Below are 25,690 nucleotides of genomic sequence, written 5' to 3' on the forward strand. Positions count from 1 at the left end.
TGTTACAAGTATGCACTGTTATCCAAGCTCAATAAAACACCACATGCAGTGTGTCGGCCAACTACACCTGCAAGGACTGAATCAAATCTCTCCTCTGTGGATTTTTGGGATTTCAGAAACATATGGAACCAACACCGTGCAATGTAATGAGAGCTAAAACTGCTATCAAGACGTAAGGGGTCAAAATGTGTGTGAATGTCTGGTATTAAGCATTTGTGTTCATAATAACTCTTAATGAGATCTTTCTCACCCTACTTTTTGGTTTCAAGCTACACTTTTTTATAATCCCTAAGCCCCTCTGGTCCAAAATAGTTGGTGTAATTGCATAATTGCAGAATATGGTTATAAAACAATGGGTGTACTTGTTAAAGAGATTCCTGGAAGCTTATCGTGAAAGTCGGCTCATGTGGTGTACGCACTGTAACCGTTACACTAAAACCCCCAAAACAACCCCAATTCCCAATTCCAAACTTACCCTGGCCAACACAAGTCAATCTTGGAATGAGGGAGCAGCAGTATATTATAGACACTTGAGTATAGCACTAAACACTGTGTTATTGTTTCCCAACCCCAGGCTTTTATTAAAAGGTTTAACGAATCAGTTACTCTGGGAAAAGGCATGTTTTGGAATGTCTTGTAGCCTTTAACCCTCTGCCAGAGCTTTTTAACTGAACTTTTGGACTGGAATAGTCCCAAAACTTAAGTCTTGTGATGCTTGTTACCTGAAAGTTGACTCAAGCAAGATGTCAGGTGTAGACACACACAAATATATCATTTCACTGGCACTTTTGGGTTGTTGGAACTGATTTTTTGGATATCACAACACTCCCATCAGTTTTGTTCTCACACATTGGGACTGAGGAAGTACATGAGAATGTGAATTGGCAGTACAAGTAGATATGTGTTCGTGTGAAGGACAGCACATTGACTTTGTGTTTTTGTGTCTCTGAAGATTGTAGTTTAAAGTCAAAATGACTTTATAAAGTACCTGTTGACTTTCTTTAAAAAAACATGTTAGGTTAAACATGTTAAAAAAATATTTGTCATTGTAATCTTTCATCACAATGTATAGAGAGAGACTGAAAAAAACTAGCTACCGGTCCCAATTGAAAATATTTCAATCTAACAATAAATGGCCACTTATTTTGTGGGTCTCTAAAAATGGCACCCACCGATCCAATTAATACTTGATTGATAAAATTTATTTCAGGCATTTTTTCCTTAAACAGGATTGAATATCCTGTTTAAATTGGAACTGTCACATTTGTGAAGTAAATGTGATTTGAACTGCAATTCGTGTTGACTTGAAAGGGATAGTTCACCCAAAAAATTTGAATTCTCTCATCATTTATCTGCTCATCTTTTATGCAATCCCAGATGTGTGACTTTATTTCTTCTGCTGAACACAAATAATGATTTTTAGAAGAAAAATATCTCTGCTCCATAGGCCCTTTTAATGCAAGTGAATGGTGACCAGACTCCAGTGGTTTAATATATGTCTTCTAAAGTAATGCTGTCACTTTAGGTGAGAGAAAGATCAATATTTCAATCCTATTTTTACTAAAAATCTCTTACACCATAGAGATTTATTGTAAAAAAAAAATAAATACTTAAATATTGATCTATGAACCACATATTATATAGCTTATGAAGTCATACAGTAGATTTAAATACTGGAATCATATGGATTACTTTTATACTGTTTATGTGCTTTTTGGAGCTTGAAAGGTCTGGTCACCGTCACATTCACATGCATTGTATGGCCCAACAGAGCTGAAATATTCTTCAAAAAATCTTTGTGTTCTGCAGAAAAAAGGAAGTCTTACTCGTCTGGGATGGCATGAGGGTGAAGAAATGATGAGAGCCAAGCAACAGTATACTGTTTCCGAACATTCAGACACCCGCCACACCACTGTGGGAGGCGTTTAGAGGAGCATTTAATTATGAGGATGCTCAGTAAAACCTTATCTAATGTGACTTTATAATTTGTTATCAATACCTCATTCTATGAGAAGAATTCACATGAGATCAGTAAAAAAGTTGTCTTAACCACTCGATGATGATTTAAAGTAATATATATGCAGTAGAACATTTTTAATTGGTCTTGTTTACATTATTAATTCATGATGCTAATGTGCTACATGGCCATAACATGCATTACACTCTTTTATTGTAATTCATTTATGATTACAATGACACTATTGCAAAAATGAGCGATGACTGATTTTAACAGACTGAAAAAAACATAAACAGAATAAGTTGTAGGCGTCAAGGTAGGTGGAGCTTCAGGTCACACCTATCGATGACATGGACCAATGGCAGTAAGAAGGTGTTAAAAAGTCAGTTAGACGATTTCCTAAAAGTTCGTCAGGCTAGCTGTTATTGACCACCGAAATCTTTTTGGCTAGCTTTTGTTCTAAATGACATCACCTGTTTGTTCTTCGATTTCGTATCAAGTATAGTTGGGTTATATTATTTATTTTTTTTGGTGTTCATATACAAATAGGATTTCCTGTGTGTCTACAAATGTATGCTTTTATGTAAATTTAAGTAAAATATTTGTATCGTCATTATTGTTTTATAAGAATCTTAGTGTTCAAGCTAATATTCAGTTTTTCCATAGGAGCAGGAAGAGAATAAGGGGGCGACCAGCTGGCCTGAATTCTACATCGATCAGATCAATTCAATGGCTGCTGTAAGTACAGTATTATAGATGTAATGCCAAGCTAGCTAACAGGAAATACTGCACACTTCTCTGACCACACTAACTTCTGCATTTGGCCTGTAGCTATCTGAAGACTCTCAGTCAAAAGGAGTCATTAAAAATGCAGATGTTGCCCTTGGGGATGTTGTTGGGCGGCTGGGTGTTTACTGAGAAGATTTAATGTTTGTAAACAACTACATTTTTCATAGGGGAAAGAGAACATACATTCATCAGAATGTCATTTGTGAAGCTATAAATTCCTTCACACATATTATAGCACTCTTGAAATTTGTGCTTGTGTTTAAAACACTGGAATGGAGGATGAAGTCCCAGCAGTTAGTTGATGTTTGCTTCTGTAGAAGTATTTGAATGTTTCTGTGACCATAAGTACGGTGTTTCAGCCATAGTACTGAGGTGTGACATTAGACCAAGTCCCTCCAGTTTAACGACAGTCCCATTTTTAATGCCTGTAATGTTAAATATCACCATCAGAGGAAGACCCTGCTGGCCCTGGAGAAGGAGGATGAGGAGGAGAGGAATAAGACCATAGAGAGCTTGAAAACTGCTCTCCGCACACAGCCAATGAGGTACTGAATAGAACACAGTCACATGATCAAATGGGTCTTTTCAAGACAGTGTAATTCTCCTTAATTGCTCTCATTATAGAGTGTCTCTCTCTCGTTTTCCTTCACTAAGTGCATCATTAATACAAAACGTGCCCTTCAAGGGCATTAGTTGTCAGAGTGATCTGCATGATTCATTGCCAGGAGAAGTGTTAATAGCTGCTGAGCAGTTTAACTTCCCTGAATGAGTCATAATAATGGGTGAATCTCCCGACGAAATGTCTTGGTCATATTACACACTGAATAAATAAGAGATTATATTTTTCATAAAGATAATAAAGCCTATTTTAGGACCATATAGAGTTTTTTTTGCATTGTGACATTATTTTCATGACATTTAAGCACATTTACTCCCACATTTTTATTACTTTAATACAGTAATGATAACATCCTGGATGCATTGGTTTTTAAAAATGAAACAAATTTAATAAATCTGCATTAATTGATTCCAGAACAACAAATACTTACAAGATATTTACTTAGCAGTGTATTTGTAAAGTACAATTATAAGTCAAAACATTCAGACCACCTCCCTAATATGCTGTTGGTCCTCCGCGTGCCACCAAAATAGCAATGACCCACCGAGACAAGGACTCTACAAGACCCCTGATGGTGTCCTGTGGTATCTGGCACCAAGATATTAGCAGCAGATCCTTCAATCCTGTAAATTGCGAGGTGGAGCCACCGTGGATCGGACTTGTTGGTCCAGCTTATCCTACAGATGCTCAATTGGGTAATTTGGAGGCCAGGGCAACACCTTGAACTCTTCATTATGTTCCTCAAACAATTCCCGAACAATGTGTGTTTTGTGGCAGGGTGCATTATCCTGCTAAAAGAGGCCACTGCCATCAGGGAATACAATTGCCATGAAGGGGTGTACCTGGTCTGCAACAATGTTTAGGTAGGTGGCATGTGTCAAATTGACATCCACATGAATGGCTGGACCCAGGGTTTCCCAGCAAAACATTGCCCAGAGCATCACACCCCCTTCCACAGGCTTGTCGTCTTCCCAAAGTGCATCCTGGTGCCATCATTTCCCCAGGTAAATGGCATACACGGCAGTCCACATGATGTAAAAGTAAACGGGACTCATCGGATCAGGTATCCTTCTTCCACTGCTCTAAGGTCCAACTATCACATGCTCATTGTAGGGACTTTCGACTTTGGACAGGGGTCATCATGGGCACACTGACCGGTCTGCGGGTACGCAACCCCATACACAACATGGTGCGATGCGCTGTTTGACAAAAACAAAATATAATTCTTTTGTCGGTTCTGACCTGACGTGAAAGCCTTCATTGCCCTCTTGCATTGATGAGCCTTGGGTGCCCAACGCCCTGTCACAGGTTTGTGGTTTGTCCCTCCTCGGATCACTGTCGGTAGGTACTCACCACTGCTGACTGGGAGCACCCCACAAGCCTTGCAATTTCAGAGATGCTCTGACCCAGTCACCTGGCCATAACAATGGTGCTTGTCAAAGTCACTCAGGTCTTTACACTTGCCCATTTCTCCTGCATTCAACACGTTGACAATGAGAATTGATTATTCACTTACTATCTAATCTACCCAGACCTTGACATGTAGCCTTGTTAGGAGATGATCAGTGTTATTAGTTTCACCTGTGAGTGGTCATAATGTTTTGGCTCATCAGTGTATACTGTTCAATGAACAGCATTTGTAGCATAATGTTGAATACCATAGACAATATATTTGATTCATCCCTCTTAAAAAGAAAGAAAGCAAGCAAGCATTTTCAAATAATGTTTATGGACTGGTCTTATTCACTTCCATTGTAATAACATTCACTTCCATTGTAATAAAATCAGCATAAATTGATACTAGAACAACTAATACTACCATGATGTTTACTTATAATTGTACTTTACAACTATACTTTATGATTTAAAGGAATGTTCCGGGATCATTGCAAGTTAAGTTAAATCGGCAGCATTTGTAGCATAAATACTAAAATAAGATTTGTCGCTCGTTTATTTAAAAAAAAATAATAATTGTGGGTACAATAAGGCATTTACAATGGAAGTGAATGGGGCCAAAAGTATTTTGCACTTATTGTACACTTTTTCAAAATATAGCCACAAGACGTAAACATTCTCTGTACTAACACGTTTTTAGTGTGAGTAAATCTCTGTTTTGTGTGATTTTAGTATGATATAATTGCTTGCAGCGTTTAGGGCGTTTTGTTGACAGCAATGAGGTTGTAATATTGGAATAACCTTACACAGATAAGCGATTACATTGCACTAAAATCATGTTATCACCTATAATGTTTACATGTTGTGCCTATACTTTTGAAGTGGTTTGTATTTTAATGCCAATGGAATGGCCCCATTCACTTTCTTATGCAGAATATATAGCATTACAGTAAAAACAACACAATTATGAATAAATAATAAAAAACATGTTTTGACTATTTTCTTTCTATAAAATATAAATTCTTATATATTTTTTTTTTGTCATTTGATTTTGGTGTGAAATATGACAGGGACATCTCTTGGTCTTCCTGAGGTTCACACTAATATACAATCACTTATCATATAGACCACTGCTGCAGCTTTGAATGGTCATGTGTGTCAGTGCCTAAAGCATTGCCTAATAAGGGTGGTTAGATCAGCATCACCACTCAATCCTTTAACCGTTTAGGGGTCAAGGCAATTGACCAGCAACATTCTGTCCCCATTTGCCCCATTCTGTTAATTCTTTTAATTGAAGCTTGATTCTGAACAAAAGATGTTTATATTTGGCTGCTTTTTTGCTCTTTGACTCAAATTGGTTTGGTTCATTCCAAGTTTCCTGAAACAACATGTATGCATATAAAAGCACACTGTGACTGCTGCATAAAAGATTAGGAATTTGTATTCACCATCCCATAGAAACTCTATGCAGTGCCAGCAAAATCATTTTGTTTGGCCCTCCATCATAGTGGTAAATGCCGCAGTATTTTTCATGCAACCAGTCATCTCTGAATCTACAATAGATATTTTGCTTAAAAATGGGGAAATTTTAAGAGTAAATTGTCCTTGTGAGCTGCCTATGAACTGTAGGCAGTATTTAAAGGCATCATAGGTGCATGCCTGACAAAAAAGCTGTTCCAAAAGGTAGGAAAGATTATTATATACTGCAAAATTCTAGCGTGTATTGTTAGCTGAGAAGGTAACCCCAGAATGCATTGCAAAAATAAATCACATTTTGTGTACAAACTGAGAGAAATATTATTATAATTATATTATAAAGTCAATACTTAGAAGTTTTTACACCGTATTTGTGTGTTTCGTATTTTTATGCTTATTAGTGGATCACATTGTTGTCTTAGCAACATGCTAACAGGAAACTCTATTTAAAACAATTTAAAGTTAAGTCGAAAATCGTCCGAAATCAGTCATCTATGAGGTTCCATTTAAGTTCAAATGCTGCCTTTGAAGAAAAGAGTTGAAGATCTTGTACTTATACTATGGCTTCACCTCTGCTGTGCTCCTCAGGTTTGTCACACGCTTCATAGACCTTGATGGACTGACTTGCATCCTGAACTTCCTTAAAACGATGGACTACGAGACCACAGAGTCTCAGATCCATACTTCACTGATTGGCTGCATTAAAGCCCTGATGAACAACTCTCAGGGACGTGCCCATGTGCTCGCCCACAGCGAAAGTATCAACATAATTGCCCAGAGTTTGGCCACCGAGAACATTAAGACCAAAGTGGCTGTTCTAGAGATCATGGGTGCCGTATGCTTAGTTCCTGGAGGACACAAGAAAATCCTGGAAGCCATGTTGCACTATCAGAAGTTCGCCTGCGAGCGGACACGATTTCAGGTGCGCAACAATAAATCATTTTGGTTAAATCACTTGATTAGGACATGGTGTTTGGTGTCAACATGGTCCTTACCCTTGGAACCCCTTTTCCTTTGAAAGCATTGAGTCATATAGACTTAAGAATGAAACATTAAGATAACTTTTTCAGTTTTTCTCTCTCATTCTTCATCTTTTGTCTCCCTGTCTTTTCGATTTTCATTTAGACTCTTCTAAATGACTTGGACAGGAGTACGGGCCGCTACAGAGATGAGGTGAACCTCAAGACGGCAATCATGTCCTTCATCAATGCTATCCTCAGTCAGGGAACTGGGGAGGTAAGGGCCACATTCTCCACATCTGCATTTCATTACATTCAAATCATCCCAAGCTTTTCTCTGTAACTTCCAACATTTCATTTACAGACCAGTTTGGAGTTCCGAATTCATTTGCGGTATGAATTTCTGATGCTGGGCATCCAACCAGTGATTGATAAATTACGGTCCCATGAAAACTCCACTTTAGATCGGTAAGAACTGTCTTTTAAGGGATAGTTTACCCAAAAATGGAAATTCTGTCATTATTCACTTAGCCTTTTGTTGTTCCAAACCCATATGAACAAAAAAGGAGATGATGGGCAGAATGTTAGCCTCAGTCACCATTCACTTTCATCGCATCTTTTTATTCATACAATGAAAGTGGATTATGACTGAGGCTGTCATTTTGGGGTTTAGAACAAAATGAGGTTGATTATTTACATGTTTGGGTAAATTATCCCTTTAAGTACCTGGGGGAGTTCTGCAGAGCATTAAATGCAATCAACTTTTGTTGCTTTCCAGGCATTTAGACTTCTTTGAGATGCTACGAAATGAAGATGAATTAGCTCTCGCAAAGCGATTTGAAAATGTAAGCTTGCTTTCTTAATTTACTATTTTAGTTTGTTAAATTGAATGTAATTTCACATTGGCCATTCATTCTCCTCAGGTTCATATAGACACTAAAAGTGCGACTCAGGTGTTCGATCTCATCCGGAAGCAAATCAACCAAACGGACGCCTTCCCGCACTTTATGTCTATATTACAGCACTGTCTTCATATGCCTTGTGAGTGTTGCCACTGGCTGAGCACCATTATCTTGTGTAATCTCCATAAACTTTTGAATTAATATACATCATAGTATTATTTATGGGTTTGTGAATCAAGTTATCTAGAGAACCTATTGCTATGTGTTGTGTTAGGATTTGTTCACCATCATGTCTCCACTATGCCTCAGATAAAAGAAGTGGGAACACGATACATTACTGGCTCCTCCTTGACAGAATTGTCCAGCAGATTGTCCTGCAGAACGAAAAGGGTCATGACCCTGATGTGGCTCCCCTGGAGAACTTCAATGTGAGGAACGTGGTGCGAATGTGAGTAATGAATAGATGGGCCAGAAATGTCTTAAGATTTATAGCATAGGCATTTAACAATAATGATTTAACAATACTGTACCCAGTGCCCTCATTTGTATTTACCTGGACTTATTGATATCCTGAGCATTTATCTCCAAAACCACTTGTCATTTGGCAAATTCTGTGATTTGACTCATTCTGTTCAGAAACATATAATCTCAAATCCATAATCCAGACTCAAAAGTTAATTTTGAAACTAGTAACCTTTCCGACTGTACCTAATCTCCTGCATTTTTAGAAAAGCTTCAGACTACATAGATTTTGGTGTCTTATGGATATAAACTTAAATGGAGCTTTTTAGGCTGTTAGTTCAACATGACAATCATATAGCTAGATGTACAGACTGGGGAGTAGCATCCTTTTGATGGTACAAGAGTTAAAATAAACATTTATTTATTGTTATCATTCAGCATGGAATTAATTAAAACCAACACAGTTTCATTTTTGTTCAAACAAGTTAAAGCATTGAGGTTGAGAGATGATCTGTGATAGATTCAGTGAAATGAAAATAAATATGCAGAATGCATATGGAAAACATTTTGTGGTTTGATCAAATATTACAGAGTCGTTACAAAGTTCTTGGGGTTTTTTTTTGCTTCAAAGAGCTCACTAGTGAAGGGGACAGAGGCATGTCTGATCCCTTTACATTTAGTACCAAGATTCCCTGGTTTCCTTCTGGTCTTTATCAACTACTATATATTTATCTTTGCGCTGTTTAGATAATTTTTTTAAGACCCCATGAAATCAAAATCAGAGTTTTGTGACTGTTAGTCCATTTATGTTAGCTTTAAAGTCATCTTTATGCTTATATTATCCTAAAAATGGACAATGTTAACAGCAGATATACACATTTATAAATTATCTTGCTGGTCAACGAACCAGATAGTTGGGTAGATAGACAGATAGATAGATAGATAGTTATTTTGAAAAATTTGCCGTAAAAACAATACATGCAACATATATACATATTATATTGTACGTTAGAGCTGTGTGGACGATATTGACTATTTTATTTTTGTTTGATTTTACAGGTTGGTCAATGAGAACGAGGTGAAACAGTGGAAAGAACAAGCAGAGAAAATGAGAAAAGGTATGCGACCTGTCTATGAGTCACTGTTTACCCATCAGGAGGCCTTGAATGTGTTTACATGTGCTTTTATCAGCATGGGAAAGAGTGATGACATTGCTGACATTGTTAAATGAAGCATTGTTTGTGCTGTGGTGCATTTTAATTGAAGGTGTTTTTGTTCTCCGACTTGAATTGTAGAACATAATGAGCTTCAGCAGAAGCTGGAGAAGAAGGAGAGGGAGTGTGATGCAAAAACTCAAGAGAAGGAAGAAATGATGCAAACGCTCAATAAGATGAAAGAAAAGCTGGAGAAGGAGAGCAGCGAGCATAAGCTTGTGAAACAGCAAGTGGCTGATCTTTCTGCACGGCTCCATGATATGAGCAATGTATGCCACACACACACACACACACACACACACACACACACACACACACACACACACACACACACACACACACACACACACATACACACACACACACATGTAGGGACTGTTCCAAAACCTAGTGAACTGTCTTGCTGTCTACTTTAGCATCCAACTGGTATGTATCCTCATAAGTGACTGATTTGAAAAGCTCTACATAGGCAGCCACTCTGTTAGCAATTGCTTACTCTGCAATATCAAACTGATACATGAAGTGCTTCCTTATTCTTTGATCAAAAAAAGTATCTTATAAGGCAGTATAATTTTGCAGCTTTCTCTATGGAAAATCCTTCAGGGTCATGCAAAAGTCTTTAATACATAAAAATGCTGTCTTGGTAGACAGCTCACTAGCGATAGTAACAGAGCCAAAGTGTGGTTTTCATTGTGTTGATTCCTATACAATTGATCGAAAGACCTTACAACACTCATGCTTCATGTTTCTACTCCGTTTTGTCTTAATAGAGGACAAATATCCCAGGGGGCCCCCCTCTTGTCTCATTGGCCTCTGGTAGCGTCCCACCTCCTCCTCCAGGACCGGCTGGCCTGCCACCTCCTCCACCACCTCCAGGTGGAGCACCACCACCTCCTCCCCCTCTACCTGGGGGACCACCACCTCCACCAGGCCTGCCTTCCTTTGGTGCTCCTCCTCTACCTGGAGGTCTTTTGGGCTCCACACTGAAGAAGAGCATACCTCAGCCATCTAATCCACTAAAGTCCTTCAACTGGACGAAACTCAGTGAAGTGAGTTGTTTGTGTTTGTGGGTGGTTTAATGTTTACAGCCAAGCAAGTTTTTACATTTAAATCATAGACAAGTTAGAAACAAACCTTTTTATATTTGCTCATAAAAAAGAAACCCCAATGCACAAGCTTGTTTTTTGTTCTCTTTTTATGCTTGTGTTTTTTTTTTTTTTCTCAGCCACTCATTTTTTTATTTTATTTAGTTTTGTGTTAGTTTATTGTTGGTTTGTCTGTTTTATTTTGTTCAATAATAAATACTGAACTGTAGCCATTTAAGTCTATGTACCACAGTGTATTCATTGCTCAACCCTGTCTCGCAGAATAAACTGGAAGGGACAGTATGGGTGGACCTGGATGACATCAATGTTTTCAAACTTTTAGACTTGGAGGACATTGAGAAAACATTCTCAGCCTACCAGAGACAACAGGTATCAGTTTTTCTCCAGCACCAAAAAAATTGAATGGAATCCAAATTCTAACCCGTCTGGTCTTATAGGTTTTGTAGCACATCTTTCACATTACTCCAGGTGCCTTTTGCATTCTCTAGGTATTTCTGTGATGTCAGACATATATGTTACTAAAGCTCCTCTGCTTGAATCTCTGTCTTTCTGTCCCACCCCTGTAATTTGGTTCACTTTGATATGCAAGGTTTTTTCTGCCTTGTGTTTACACCTGTCCTTTTGCATATTTCCTTTACTAACTAATACTTTCTGCTCTCTGCTTGCCATAAAAGGACTTTCTGTTAAATAACTTTAGACAGGTAAGTGCTCAATGAACCTGACACTTAAGTTTTGTAATGTCTAGTTATATGATCTGCTTATTTTCTTAAAATGGATTGACTAATAAAAATGTGGCACTCATAAGGTTTTTAGATGCTATGCCCTAAGCCTAACAAAAACACCTAACATTTTTATGATACTACCATGTTTTTTGGATATAGTATTTATGGTATTATTTTAAGTACATTGGATACCATGTAAATATTAATGGTAAATACCATGGTACATAAATATGGTAATCATTCAGTACCATGTTATATATCAAAGACCTTTGTTGGATAATTTAAAATACCATCGAACCAAATGCCCTATTTCAGTTTATTAGCAGGCTTTTCAAGATTCTCTGTTCGGAATTAGCCAAGTTGGTTATGTGGCATGCATTCAGTTTTGCATGCAGCTGGAGTTTATGCAACAGTAAAGTAGAAGCTAAAATGCAAATATCACCCATATTCTTGGATCAAAACCCCTCAACCCTTTTCCCCTCTTCCACTTTCCAAATAAAACTTACTGTTCCATTGCCAAAACACGCTATTTCTTGCTGTCTGCTCCACAGCTGGCTGTTCATTGCCAATTTGAAATACCACTATGTAAGGTGGAGGAGACTGTTTTATGCCTCTGTTGGTTTTAATGCCTTGCATACTTGTAACTGGTTGTATCGCGTTTGGTCTGCTTTTGTGAGATTAGGCTATTTGGGCTGTATTTGTGAGGCAGTTTAAGGCCGCGTGTCTTGTACGTTCTCACCCATGGTCAATGTGATATTGATGCTGATCTTCATGCCATTTGTCTTTTTTACAGAAAGAGTCTGAGGATGAGACAGTAACCTCTAAAAAAGTCAGAGAATTGTCTGTCATCGATGGTCGACGTGCACAAAACTGCAACATCCTTCTCTCAAAGTGAGTCCATGATGCCTTTGTCTTCTGTTTACTGGCCCTCATGCGTACCAATACCATCTTTCACCATTTAAGCTTTGTTCACAGTAATAAACCTCTGCATTACTTCACTATAGAACTATTCGTTGTTTACTTAGCTGTTTTCTTTTTTTCTTTTTTTCTTTTAACCCTTTCAGGCACAGTGGTTGCTGTGTGAAACCACTTCTTTTTTTATTTATAGTTTACATTAGAGTTTAAAGTATGAATCTTTGAATTTTGCGAAATATTTGATGTTGTTTAGCGAAAGAAAAAGAAAGTGGCACACAGGAAGTGATGTAATAGATGTAGTTTCTCTGCAAAGTTGGGTCCTCATGGTTGATGCTGGTGTTCCTTAAATTCCTACCACCTCAGTCTGGGCATTTTTACACAAATCCTGTAAGTTTCATTGAATGTTACATGTTACAGAGTGAGAATTTGTAAAAAATATAATAAAATGACACAATACATTAATATTATTAGGTAAAATGTGGTGGTTTTGCACAGTAACCACTATGCATATGTATAAAAGTGATCACATGGTTACTCAGTAACCACCATGCAAATACAGAAAACACAAAATCACATTGAAAAATGGTTCTGCTTTCTATTTGTAGAAAGACATACCATCAGGTTCTTCAATTAGTGAGACAGAGAGTGCAGTGAGGAAGATGATCTGAAGAGCTGAATAGTGATGGTATGCAGGGAGATAGAGGCAGTGATACTGTGAGTAGTGATGGAGATCAGGAAAGTGATAATGGGAGTAGGGATGGAGACCATAATACTGTTGATGATCAGGAGAGTGAACATAGAGTTGGATTTGAAGGGTTGAAGCAAAACATATGGCAGTGAAATAAAGATTCAGTGACCATTCTTATCCCTGAATGGCAATCAACATACTCATGGGTGGTAAAATAAAAAATCACAGTTGCATCAAGACTACTGGTCCTCCCATGCAGAGAGGCAAGACCCATACATATCTTCTCTAATGTTATCTCTAGCCCTTAAATGTGTGGTGGTTACTTGCTGAAACCACCTAAAAAAAGAATTACCTTTGACCCAAACCCTAGAAAAATCGGACACCAAATTGGTTTTGTTTTGATTGTTTGTAAACTGTTCATGACAACAACAAAAAATGGATGTTTAAAATTATTTCTGTCTCTGAAAGAAATTCTCATTAATGCAATGCCGAAAAATCTAATTCTCGATACTGTAATGCAAAAAAATATAATCTTCTCATTACTGTAATGTAAAAAATGTAATTCTCATTATTGTAATAAAAAAAATTCTTATCAAGGTAATGCAAAAAGCATTATTTTCTTTACTGTAATGCAAAAAACGAATTCTCAATACTGTAAAGCCAAAAAATTTCATTCGCATTGTTATGCAATGTTTTTTTTGTTGTTGTTCAAAATCCTATTCTGAACATTGTAATGTAAAAAAAATATAATTCTCATTATTGTAACAAAAAATATTTCCCATCACGGTAATGCAAAACAAATCTCATTATTATAATGCAGGAAAACTAATTCTTATATGATAAAAAAAGCTCATTCTCATTACTTTAATGAGAAAAAAAAAAAAAACGTTTTTATTATTGTAATGCAAAAATATAATTCTCATTATTGTAATGCAAAATGATACTAATCTTTTAATTACTGTAATGCAAAGAAAATCTAATTCTCATTATTGTAATGCAGGAAAAACTAATTCTCATCACTCTGCTTCAAAAAACGAATTCTCATAACATTCTTATTATGCAATAAATCAAATCTTCAAATTACTGTAATGCAAATAAATCTAATTCTGATTTTAACAAAACAAATTCTCATTACTGTAATGCAAAAATTAATTCTCTTTAATGTAATGCAAACAAATCCTATGTTCTCTTTACTGTAATGCAAAAAATATCTATATTTTTAAAACTAATAAAAAAATAAAATAATTTGAGATACAGTTGTAAGTATACAGTACTTTATACAAGTATTTGTTGAATAGAGTATGTTGTAATTTAATATGTTTATTTGGGTGAAAAAAGAAATCTGCCTATGTACGGGATGATTTTTTATTACTGTATTAAAATAATGAGAAAATGATTTCACATTTGACTAATTTGGGAGGAAAATGTGCTTCATTTATTTGTGAGATTCACCTGTAAATAAAGAAGGCTACATGTTTTCATCAGGGTAACATTGGTTTACTCAAATCTTATTCTAGATTAAAACTTTCCAATGAGGAGATCAAGAGAGCGATATTGACAATGGATGAGCAGGAAGATCTGCCCAAGGATATGCTTGAGCAGGTGAGAAACATTACCACATTCTCTGTCACTTAGCTCACCCTCATACTCATAACTCAAGATGGAATGTATCCAAAACAACCTGTTTTACTGCAGTGGGTTGAGTTGACATCACATGTTTCAGTACTACAACCACAATTCTGAAAAAGTTGGGACAGTATGAAAAATTCTAATAAAATGGAGTTATTTGAAAATTATATTAACCCTTTTTTATATTGAAAGCACTACATATGATGTTTTTCCTTTGTGAATTTCATAGTTTTTTGAAAATGTACAGTCATTTCAAATCAGATGAGACGGGCAATTTAAGACTAATAACAATCTGACAATTTGAAATACATGCGATGTGAAACAGGAGATGTTAAAAAGGTGAGGCAATTGTGTATAAAGAGTCTCCAAACAGCCTAGTCCTTCAGGAGCAAGGATCATTCGAGAGTTGTCAATTTGCCAACAAATAATCGGCAAATAATCAAATAATTATAGCAATTATAGCAAATAATCCAGCACTTTGAGAACAATGTTCCCTAAAGACAAATTGGAAGGATTTCACCCTCTAAAGTGCACAAAATAGTTAAAAGATTCAAGGAATCTGGTCAAATCTCGGTTTGTGAAGTGCAAGATGAAAACTATTTCTGAACGTGTGTAATCTCTGATCCCTCAGACATCAAAGCATCAACACTGTCCAGAAGCACTGTCGACTTCTCTGGGCTCTGTCTTTTCTTAGATGAATGAAGAACAATGGAACTGTTTTTTGGTCTGAAGAGTCCACATTTCAAAAAGTTTTTGAAAAACAAAGACGCCATGTTATCTGGGCCAAAGAGGAAAAGGGCCATCCAAGCTGTTATTAGCATCTGGTCCAAAAGCCAGTGTCTGTATGGGCCAGAGGTGTGTCATTGCCCATGGCATGGGTAACGCGCACATATGTAAGAACACCATGAATGCTTGGAGCATGTTTCAATCATCTGATTTTAAATCAGAATGAGTTTATTGCCAAGTATGCTTACACATACAAGGAATTTGCCTTGGTGACAGAAGTTTCCAGTACACAAACAATATGACCGAGATGATGATAATAATAATAAAAAAGTGAATTAAAAAAGAATATATATATATATATATATATATATATTACACATACACACACACACGGATGTACAAATACAAATCTGTTATATACAGATGCAAGGAAATGTATGGCAGAAGAGGTAGGGTATGTTGGATAAATATAAATAGACTAAGCTGTGTATTGCACATAATTATTGCTCAATGGGGTAGTTTTAACTGTGCGTGAGATGGATAGCCTGAGGGAAATAAACTGTTCCTGTGTCTGACGGTTCTGGTGCTCAGTGCTTTGTAGCGCCATCCAGAAGGCAAATGTTCAAAAAGGTAGTGGGCTGGGTGATTTTTCCAGCACTTTTCCTTACTCTGTATGTGTCCAGTTCTGGAAGGGAATGCAAGGGGCAACCAATAATTCTCTCAGCAGTCTGAACTGTCGTTTGTAGTCGTCTGATGTCCGATTTCGTAGCGGAACCAAACCAGACAGTTATTGAAGTGCAGAGGACAGACTCAAATGACTGCTGAGTAGAACTGTATCAGCAGCGCCTGTGGCAGGTTGAACTTCCTCAGCTGGCAAATGAAGTACAACTTCTGCTGGGCCTTTCTCACAATCAGTCAATGTGGGACTTCCACTTCAGGTCCTTTGAGATGGTAGTGCACAGGAACCTGAATGACTCCACTGCTGCCACAGTTCTGTTTAGAATGATGAGTGGGTTCAGTGTTGAGGTGTTCCTCCTAAAGTCCATTATCATCTCCACTGTTTTGAGCATGTTCAGCTCCAGGTTGGTTTGACTGCACCAGTGAGCCAGCCATTCAACCTCCCTTCTGTATACAGACTCCTTGTCATCTTGGATGAGGCAGATGACAGTAGTGTCATCTGCAAATGTAAGGAGCTTGGCAGTGCAGTCATTGGTATACAGGGAGAAGTGATGTGGAGAGAGCACACATCCCTGGGAGGCACCAGTGCTGTCTGTATATATGCTGGAATTGAATTTTGCCTGTCACAAGCTGCTGCCTTTCTGTCAGAAAGCTGGTGGTCACCTGACAGATAGACATGGGAAAAGAAATTTGGTGTAATTTAGTCCGGAGAATAGCTGGGATTATGGTGCTGAAAGCCAAACTGAAGTCCACAAAAAGGATCCTTGCATATGTCCCTGGTCTGTCCAGATGTTGCAGGATATGATGCAATCCCATGTTGACTGCATCATCCACAGACCTGTTTGCTCAAAGCAAATTGAAGGGGATCTAGAAAGGGTCCAGTGATGTCCTTCAGGTGGGTCAACACCAGTCTCTCAAATTACTTCATGACCACAGACATCAGAGTGATGGTTCTGTAGTCATTAAGTCCTGTGATTTTGGGTTTCTTTGGGACTGGAATTATGGTGGAGCATTTGAAGCAGCAGGGAACTTCACACTGTTCCAATGATCTATTGAAGGTCTGTGTGAAGATGGGGGCCAGCTGGTCAGCACAGGATTTTATAAAGTGGGTGAAACACTGTCTGGGCCCTGTGCTTTCCTTGTCTTTTGTTTCCGGAAGACATGGCACACCTCCTCTTCACAGATCTTATGTTGCGTTCCATCTGTCTCGGAAGTTGGAGCTCGGGACTTGGATCAACTTAAAGGAAAGTAATTGTTGCACTAGCTCTTTCAGAGTACAGAGAGCTACAAAATAATTATGCCCTTCACCTAAGAGACCTCGAGGAAAATGACAGAAACCGGAGATTGTATGTTAATGTTTCCACGTATTTTAATGTACAATTATTTTAATTGTACACAACTTATTAATTGGACACAAAAAAGACAAAAGTGCTAAAAAAAAAAAAAAAATCTTTAAACCCACAGCATATTTACAGTCGATGCTCTTCGCAGCCATTTGCTTTCTGAATTCGGGGTCCTGTGAGTTCGTCAGAGTTTCCGTGTAGGAATTCCGACATCGGAGGGTGTTCCATTTGTCAGTTCTGGTCTTGGAACTTGGAAAAGAGCTCCAACTTCAGAGACAAATGGTAGGCACAATTAAGTACAGGTTGAGATATGAGGGGGGAGGTGGAGGGTTGCAGGAGGTGTTGATGTTTGTGTGAGGTGAAGGTCAGAGTGGGTGTGGGGTGTGAGACTGGGCCTTTCAAATCTATAGTAAGTTGTTGGTTTCCTACAGTGTTGGGGGATGGTGTCTTGAAGTTAGTAAATCTTTTAGGCCTCTGCACACTGATGCAAGGGTCAGAGTAGCTTCTTTTAACCACTCTGATTTCCATATTGAGTGCGTTCCTGGCTAGATTGTACAAGATTTTATCCCCACTTCTGTAAGCATCCTTTTTGGCCTGACGGTTTGTTGGTGCATGTTAAATAAGTCCTAGTAGGAATGCACATACTCTCACAGAAACTGATATATGATGTCACAGTATCTGTGAGCTCATCCAGATTTGTGCCTGTAGCTTCAAATACACTCCAATCAGTGCAGTCAAATCAGGCGTGTAGTTCCAGCTCTGCTTCATTGGTCCATGTCTTTGCTGTCTTTATTACAGGTTTAGCTGATTTTAGTTTCTGCCTGTAGGTTGGAAGAAGATAAAGCAGACAGTGATCAGAGAGTCCCAAAGCTGCTCTAGGGACAGAGCGATATGCATCCTTTATTGTTGTGTAGCAATAATCCAATGTATTTATGTCTCAGGTGGGGCATGTAATGTGCTGTCTGTATTTTGGTAGTTCACGGGTGAGGTTAGTTTTATTAAAATCTCCCAGAATAATAATAAGTGAGTCCGGGTATTGTTCTTCCGTGTCTGTGATCTGATAAGCCAGATGTTGCAGCACTGCATTCACATACGCTTGTGGAGGAATATAAACACTCACCAGAATAAAAGAGGAAAACTCCCACGTGAGTAGAAGGAATTACATTTGATAAAGAGAGTGTCCAAATTAGGACAGCACAGCTTCTTTAACGTTGTTACATCTCTACACCAACTTTCATTGATTAAAAGCATGTTCCACCGCCTCTCGTTTTCCCCGCTCTGAACAGCTGAAAGCCTGGCAGATGTAATGCGCTGTCCGGAATGGCTTCACTCAGCCAGGTTTCTGAAGCACAAGGCAGCAGAGTTTGAGAAATCCTTGTTTGTATGGGTCAGGAGATGTAGTTTGTCTGTTTTGTTAGGAAGAGTGTGGAGATTTGCTAGATGAATAATCGGCAGCGCTGTTCGAAAGCCATGTTGACGGAGCTTGACCAGTGTGCAGGCTCGCTTCCCTCGCTTGCATCTAATAGTACTCATAACACAGCTGCGCCTCTGACTAAAATGTCCAGCAAAACGTCTGAATAGTCCAGAACCAGGAAAAGATTGTCTGGTATGTCCTGCCGAATGTTCAGCAGTTCGTCTCTGGTAAAACTGATTGGAAACAATTGCTAAACACAGGACAAACAAACAAAAACAACAGAAGAATGGGAGTGCTCTGCACCGAGGCTGCCATCCACGTCACCACCTTGACTTTGTCAATATATTGTAGAAATTACTGTACATTAAAAAGAAAACATTGAAATTCATAAGGAAAAACATATAATATTTAGTTGTAGTGCTTTCAATACAGCAAAGGGTGAATATAATTTACAAATAACTAATTTTTCCTTTTATTAGCATTTTTCATACTGTCCAACTTTTTGAGAATTGGGGTTGTATGATCAGCTAATACAGCATCTGCACAGGCTACATGTTAAATTACATTCTAACACAGCATGTAATTATTGTTTTGTTGAAGCGGTTTTGCAGGGCATAATTTTTTACTTGCATTTTTGTAATTCTGAATTCTAGTGAAATTACTTTTTCTTTAATTTGTAAAACATTACGTTGACGTATTACGTTATAAGCCATTGACTTTGTTCCAGTGTAGAATAATGTTTTAGATGAAGCCTGCTCTTCACATGCTTAAATACATCTGTTGTGTATATTCTGAATAGTGGTGGTTGGAATCAAGTACATTAATGTGCCTTTTTATAGTTTAATTAAAACACAATCAAGCCATGTAGCTGTTTTGCTAAGAAAACAAAGCTTTGCATGTCTCATAATCACCAAATAAGAGAGCAAATGAACAACATTCATCTTAATGTTTTCCAAATGGACTGAAAAAGCAATTTAATGTCAATCAGGGTTTTTACGTCTTCTGACTGCTGTTGTTTTAATTCAACCCATAATTAAACTGTCATTGTACCATGGAGGGAATATTAGTTTCATAAATGGACATTAAAAGGATGTATATGGCCCACATGCTACACTTTTGTTACATTTATAATTTAAGGTTTCTTGCACCAAAAACAGTCATAATTTAGCTTCTCATGACCATTGTCTTGAAACAGGTTATTTTTGTTTCTGTACCTTTTAAGATTTTGATTTATAAATGACATCTGATATGTTCACTTTGCATACACGGTGAGCAAAAATGTCCCTGCCATGCTATTGAAAGTGTTAATATGATAAAATGTTGAATACGTAAATATGTCAATGTGCTCATGGTGCTAAACTCAATACCATGTGGATTTCTGAATGTCATTTTGCAGCTTTGGTTTTAAAGATGTTCCGGGTGGATTGGGGAGGGAGCTTTGTGTTGGGAATGTTAGAATATGTCTCCATAGTAAATCAAACTTTCCTATTTAAAAAAAGTATATTAAGTCTTTGGCATGTAATTCCCTTATATTAAATAAGAATGCCTAGTTGTGTTGTATGGAGTATTGTTTATTGTGAAAACTGTGCTTTCATGACTCTGGCCATTGACAAAAGACATAGATTGGCAAAATTTACCCATTTGTTATTTAGGTGACACATTTATTCAAAGTGGCATACTTTTTACACGTACACTTTGTGTACTATCACCCAGGAACAATCTCAGGCTAAGTGTCCTGCTCAAGGACCCAATTGTGATAGTTCATGGATCGTTCTTTGCAGGATTTGAACCTACAACATTTTAGCTACCATCCTAGGTCTTTTGAACTACTGAGCCACGCAACCCTTTTGCCTAGTTTTTCTTGATTAACGGCTAAAGAATGCATTATCTCTCTCCTCACGCAGCTGCTTAAGTTCATTCCAGAAAAAGGTGACATGGACCTTCTTGAAGAACACAAACATGAGTTGGATCGGATGGCGAAGGCAGACCGATTCCTCTATGAGATGAGCAGGTAACAATCTATTCAGGTCAATCAGAGTAGACAGAGCAGTCAAAAACAATATAAACTATGGATGATGTAGAGGTTAAAATGTGGAAAATAAATGGTTATAACGAGTGACGTTGTTATCTTGGCTTGCCTAGTCTATACAGTAATCCTTGACCTCAGCTACCACATGCAGTTTCTCTTTGTTTTGGATAAGTCTGAAATTGGCTGTGACACTTTAAACAGAGCTGGAAACATGATGTCATTTTCTGACCTCTTCATTGTGCAGCTCTAAATGTCATTAATTTCTGTGGAGTGTCAGCCAACAAAAACATAAATAGAAATGGCATGAAGAATGGCAATGGATCTAGAGATCTGTTACCAAATAAGAAATAAACAAGATGCAGATGTTATTGGACTTCTTTTGACATATTAATATGGGAATTTAAATATTTCGCAAAGAACAGGACCCATTGTGTCATACATTTTAATATGAATGAAACATGAAAAACCACAGCGCAATATTTGGCTCTTAAAGTTTCAGACTTTTTGTAGCTACAGTATGTAATATGAGTGCACTACTTATTAGTACATGTTTTACAATCTTGGAAGTGCTTAAGATCCAATATATACAGTATTCTTTTTTGTTATACATGTATTATACTAGATATAATTTCATTTATAAAATAGATAGTTCTGGACCTGAATGCTGATTGGTCCATTCAGCCATGCTTAAATCCACGATATAGTAACAGCTGTGACATGAAATGCTAGCTAATATGTGTATCATTGCTCCGCCCCCATACAGTGGCAAGAAAACTAGTTTGAAGCCTTTTGAATTAGCTGGTTTTCTGTATTAATTGGTCGTAAAATGTAATCTCATCTTCATCAGTCACAAGTATAGACAAACACAATGTAATTAAGCTAACAACATGCAAAATCTTACACATGCTTTATGCATGATTTAATAACTGTTTGAAAAGGTGGATTTTTTTTTTTTTTTTTTTTCATTCTGTATTGGATTTTCTTCAGTGTTTAGGGTCATTGTCCTGCTGCATTGCCCAACTTCTACTGAGCTTCAGATGGCACACATCCACTCTGACATTGTCCTTTAGGATAACATTTTTCCCTCTGATGGCAAGGGGTCCAGGCCCTGAAGAAGCAAAGCATCCCCAAATCATAATGCTCCCTCCTTCGTACCTCACCGTTGGGATGATGTTTTCATGTTGTAATGCGGTGCCCTTTTTATGCCATACGTACTGCTGCTTGTTCTTCCCAAACAATTCAACCTTAGCTTCATCAGTCCACAAAACATTTTCCCAGTAGCGTTGTGGAGTGTCAAGGTGGTCTTTGGCAAACTTCAGGTGCGCAGCAATGTTTTTATTGGAAAGCAGTGGCTTCCTTCGTGGTGTCCTGACATAGACACCATGCCTTGTTATGGCATAGTGCTTTCCATATATGTTTTCCATATAGTACACTCATGAACAGAGATATTAACCAGTTCCAGTGATTTAAGTCTTTAACGGTCACTCTAGGGTTCTTTTTTACCTCATTGATCATTCTGTGGTGTGCACTTTGAATCATCTTGGCTGGATGGCCACTTTTAGGGAGAGTAGCCACAGTACTAAATCGTTTTTCTAACTGTGGACAGATGAATATCTAAGCCCTTCTAAATAACTTTGTAACCCTTTCCAGCTTTATGCAAAGCAACAAATCTTGATGGTCAGTCTGCTAAGATCATTTCGTGTGAGGTATGGTCTACGTCAGCAGATGCTTCTTGTGAATAGCAAACTCAAAATGTTTGAGTGCTTTTTACAAGTCAAAGTAGCTCTAATCCACACCTCCAACCTTGTTTCATTAATCGGATGCCAGGTTTGCCAACTTCTGAATCTAAATAGCTTTTGATGACATCAGTAGCCTATAGGGATCACATACGTTTTCCAACCTACACTGTGAATTTTTTAATTATGTATTCAATATGTACAAGAACAATAAAATAATTTTTGTGTTATTAGTAAATACAGATTGTTCATTAATGAGATCAAACCAGATTTGAAGACAAATTTATACATAAATGTCAGTTATTCCAAAGGGTTCACATACTTTTTCTTGCCACTCTCAATACCAACTATTAACCTTGGCGCCATGTAGGTTTACATTTCAGTGCCTATGAATTTTCTTAAAGTTTTCTGTGTTGTGCCTAATGACTCCCTTTAGCTTTGCCTATATTAACAATATAGCATGGCCTCTCATTCCTTGTTGCTTAAATAAACAAGATCCTATAACTTGATGTGTTTCATTATATTTCTAATTTTAAACCACAGAATCAACCACTACCAACAACGGCTGCAGTCCCTTTACTTCAAAAAGAAGTTTGCAGAAAGAGTTGCAGAAATCAAGCCGAAAGTGGAAGGTAAATAAATCGGTCATGCATGACCTACACAGCTATTTGCCTTATACACTATATGGATTATGTAATTTGTAGAAGAAATACTGAATATGTTATTTATTCCACAGCTCTCAGCAAAGCATCAAAAGAGGTTCTTCAGAGCAAAAATCTCAGACAGCTTCTGGAGGTTGTGCTGGCCTTCGGTAACTACATGAATAAAGGCCAGCGAGGGAACGCCTACGGCTTTAAAGTGTCCTCTCTCAACAAGATTGCTGACACAAAGTCCAGCATTGACAAGTAAGATATGGTTTTGGTTTGTCTGAGTACTATATATTACACTCTTTTACGAGCCATGTGTTGAGTAGTCATTGGGGTGACATGGGCTATAAAGATTGCATTCGTCTTTGTAATGATTTGAGGGGAATTGTCTACTGCACTCTATATGGAAATGAACAGAATTTGATTGAAGCACTGATTTGTGTGTGCTCAGAAACATCACCCTGCTGCACTACCTGATAACCATGCTTGAGCAAAAGTACCCTAAAGTCGCCCTGATTCATGAGGATCTGCAGAACATTCCAGAAGCAGCGAAAGTAAAGTAAGCACTAAAGCTTTTTTCAAAACAAGTTTTACTGTTGCACCTCCCAAAACATTTTTAAAGAGATTTCATGCCTCTGAATATAATGCAATCAAAGTTATAGAAATATGGAAAGAAGCTTATCATAATTTTGCCACGGAGGACAAGGTAAGGATTAGTGCTGGAGTTTAGACTTTAACTACATCTTATCAAGCTATCATTTTTTTCTGATGTTAGGGTTAGGACAATGTTGTTTCAGAATCAACACAAAATGTTCATCCAAGAAAATATCCTACTGTGTACATATCCTACATATCCTAAGATTCGCATGACACTGTTTGTTGTGTAAATCATGCTGTTCTAAATGAGATTAAAAGGGTCTGCAGATTGTCCAGTGAAATGTTATCTCTCTCTCTAACTTCTCATCCTGTTCTTTTCCAGCATGACTGAGCTGGAGAAAGACATCAACAACCTGCGCTCTGGCTTAAAGAGTGTAGAGACGGTGAGTGACTCTTCTTTGTCCAGATTTGTGACAAGCTCCATAGCTTTTGAGTTCATCCAGTGTGCCAAATATGACCATTTAAACAAGTTGGATCCAGTCTCACAATCTGACTGGCTGAGAAACATTATTTATGATAACAACACTTGAAATCCAAAAAGAAAACTTTGCAAGGCAGTTGCTAGATATTTGCAAGTGTATTAGTCTTCGTAGTTGCTAGGGTTGTCTGGCTGGTTGCTAGGTCATTACAAGGGTGTTCTTACTGGTTGCTTGGGCATTGCTTGGCAGCTGCAGCAGGGTATTCTCAGTTGTTTATAGATAGATAGGTAAACAGACAGACAGATAGATAGAGATGGATGGATTGTGAGAGTGTGTGAGAGTGTGTGAGAGTGTGTGAGAGTGTGTGAGAGTGTGTGAGAGTGTGTGAGAGTGTGTGAGAGTGAGTGAGTGTGTGAGAGTGAGTGAGTGAGTGAGTGAGTGAGTGAGTGAGTGAGTGAGTGAGTGAGTGAGTGAGTGAGTGAGTGACAGACAGACAGACAGACAGACAGACAGACAGACAAACCAACTGACTGAAAGACCAGCCAGCCCCTTCAAACCATTCAGAGAAGGAGTGACATAAATGGAGATGGAAAAATCATTTAAATGATTAAATGTTATTTGCTTTATTACACTTAATAAATGAATCCATTGTGGTGATGTGGGTGTGGGAGTGACGTCTGTGGATAGATAGGCCGGGAGAGGAAGAGTGGTATTGATTGACACCTGTGGAAAATCCCTTGCAATAACTGTGTGCGCGGGGGGGGGTGTTGTAAGTGACAAGCTGGATGGCTCCCTGGCCTGAGTCGGGCGATGGTGGTATGTGGTGATGTGGGCATGGCCGAGTGATATCTATGGTAACATCCATTAAAATACAGTAATGTACGACTTCAAAACCACTTAAAAAGGGGTACCTGTTCATGCACTGCATGTCACTGATAGACAGACAGATGGATGGATATATAGATGGATATATAGATGGATGGATGGATGGATGGATTGATTGATACTTTCATCTCTATCACGTTACTTGTCTTCATCTCTCCATCTTTGTAACAATATGTATTTCTGAACAGGAGCTTGAGTACCAGAGGGGTCAGCCTCAGACTTACGGAGATAAGTTTGTGTCTGTCGTCAGTCAGTTCTTCACTGTGGCTGGTTTTAGTTTCTCTGAGGTTGAAGACAGTCTTCAGGAGGCCAAGGATTTGGTA

General features: G+C 37.9%; 1 protein-coding gene across 2 annotated transcripts in view; it reads left to right on the forward strand.

Moving 5' to 3' along the window:
- Positions 1 to 25,690, forward strand: part of daam1a (dishevelled associated activator of morphogenesis 1a) — an 82,269-nt gene that overhangs the window by 51,688 nt on the left and 4,891 nt on the right. For both annotated transcript variants that reach the window (XM_052145573.1, XM_052145572.1), the window contains exons 4-23: positions 2,624 to 2,695; positions 3,197 to 3,291; positions 6,825 to 7,158; positions 7,362 to 7,472; positions 7,560 to 7,663; positions 7,974 to 8,040; positions 8,119 to 8,236; positions 8,407 to 8,545; positions 9,619 to 9,677; positions 9,855 to 10,042; positions 10,544 to 10,822; positions 11,141 to 11,248; positions 12,395 to 12,492; positions 14,722 to 14,806; positions 20,899 to 21,005; positions 23,303 to 23,391; positions 23,496 to 23,664; positions 23,858 to 23,965; positions 24,386 to 24,446; positions 25,556 to 25,687. In XM_052145573.1, coding sequence (XP_052001533.1) covers positions 2,624 to 2,695; positions 3,197 to 3,291; positions 6,825 to 7,158; positions 7,362 to 7,472; positions 7,560 to 7,663; positions 7,974 to 8,040; positions 8,119 to 8,236; positions 8,407 to 8,545; positions 9,619 to 9,677; positions 9,855 to 10,042; positions 10,544 to 10,822; positions 11,141 to 11,248; positions 12,395 to 12,492; positions 14,722 to 14,806; positions 20,899 to 21,005; positions 23,303 to 23,391; positions 23,496 to 23,664; positions 23,858 to 23,965; positions 24,386 to 24,446; positions 25,556 to 25,687 — 2,523 coding nt within the window. The remainder of the gene's footprint in view (positions 1 to 2,623; positions 2,696 to 3,196; positions 3,292 to 6,824; positions 7,159 to 7,361; positions 7,473 to 7,559; positions 7,664 to 7,973; positions 8,041 to 8,118; positions 8,237 to 8,406; positions 8,546 to 9,618; positions 9,678 to 9,854; positions 10,043 to 10,543; positions 10,823 to 11,140; positions 11,249 to 12,394; positions 12,493 to 14,721; positions 14,807 to 20,898; positions 21,006 to 23,302; positions 23,392 to 23,495; positions 23,665 to 23,857; positions 23,966 to 24,385; positions 24,447 to 25,555; positions 25,688 to 25,690) is intronic.

The sequence above is a fragment of the Xyrauchen texanus genome, chromosome 16 (assembly GCF_025860055.1).
Source record: "Xyrauchen texanus isolate HMW12.3.18 chromosome 16, RBS_HiC_50CHRs, whole genome shotgun sequence".
Lineage (NCBI taxonomy): Eukaryota > Metazoa > Chordata > Actinopteri > Cypriniformes > Catostomidae > Xyrauchen > Xyrauchen texanus.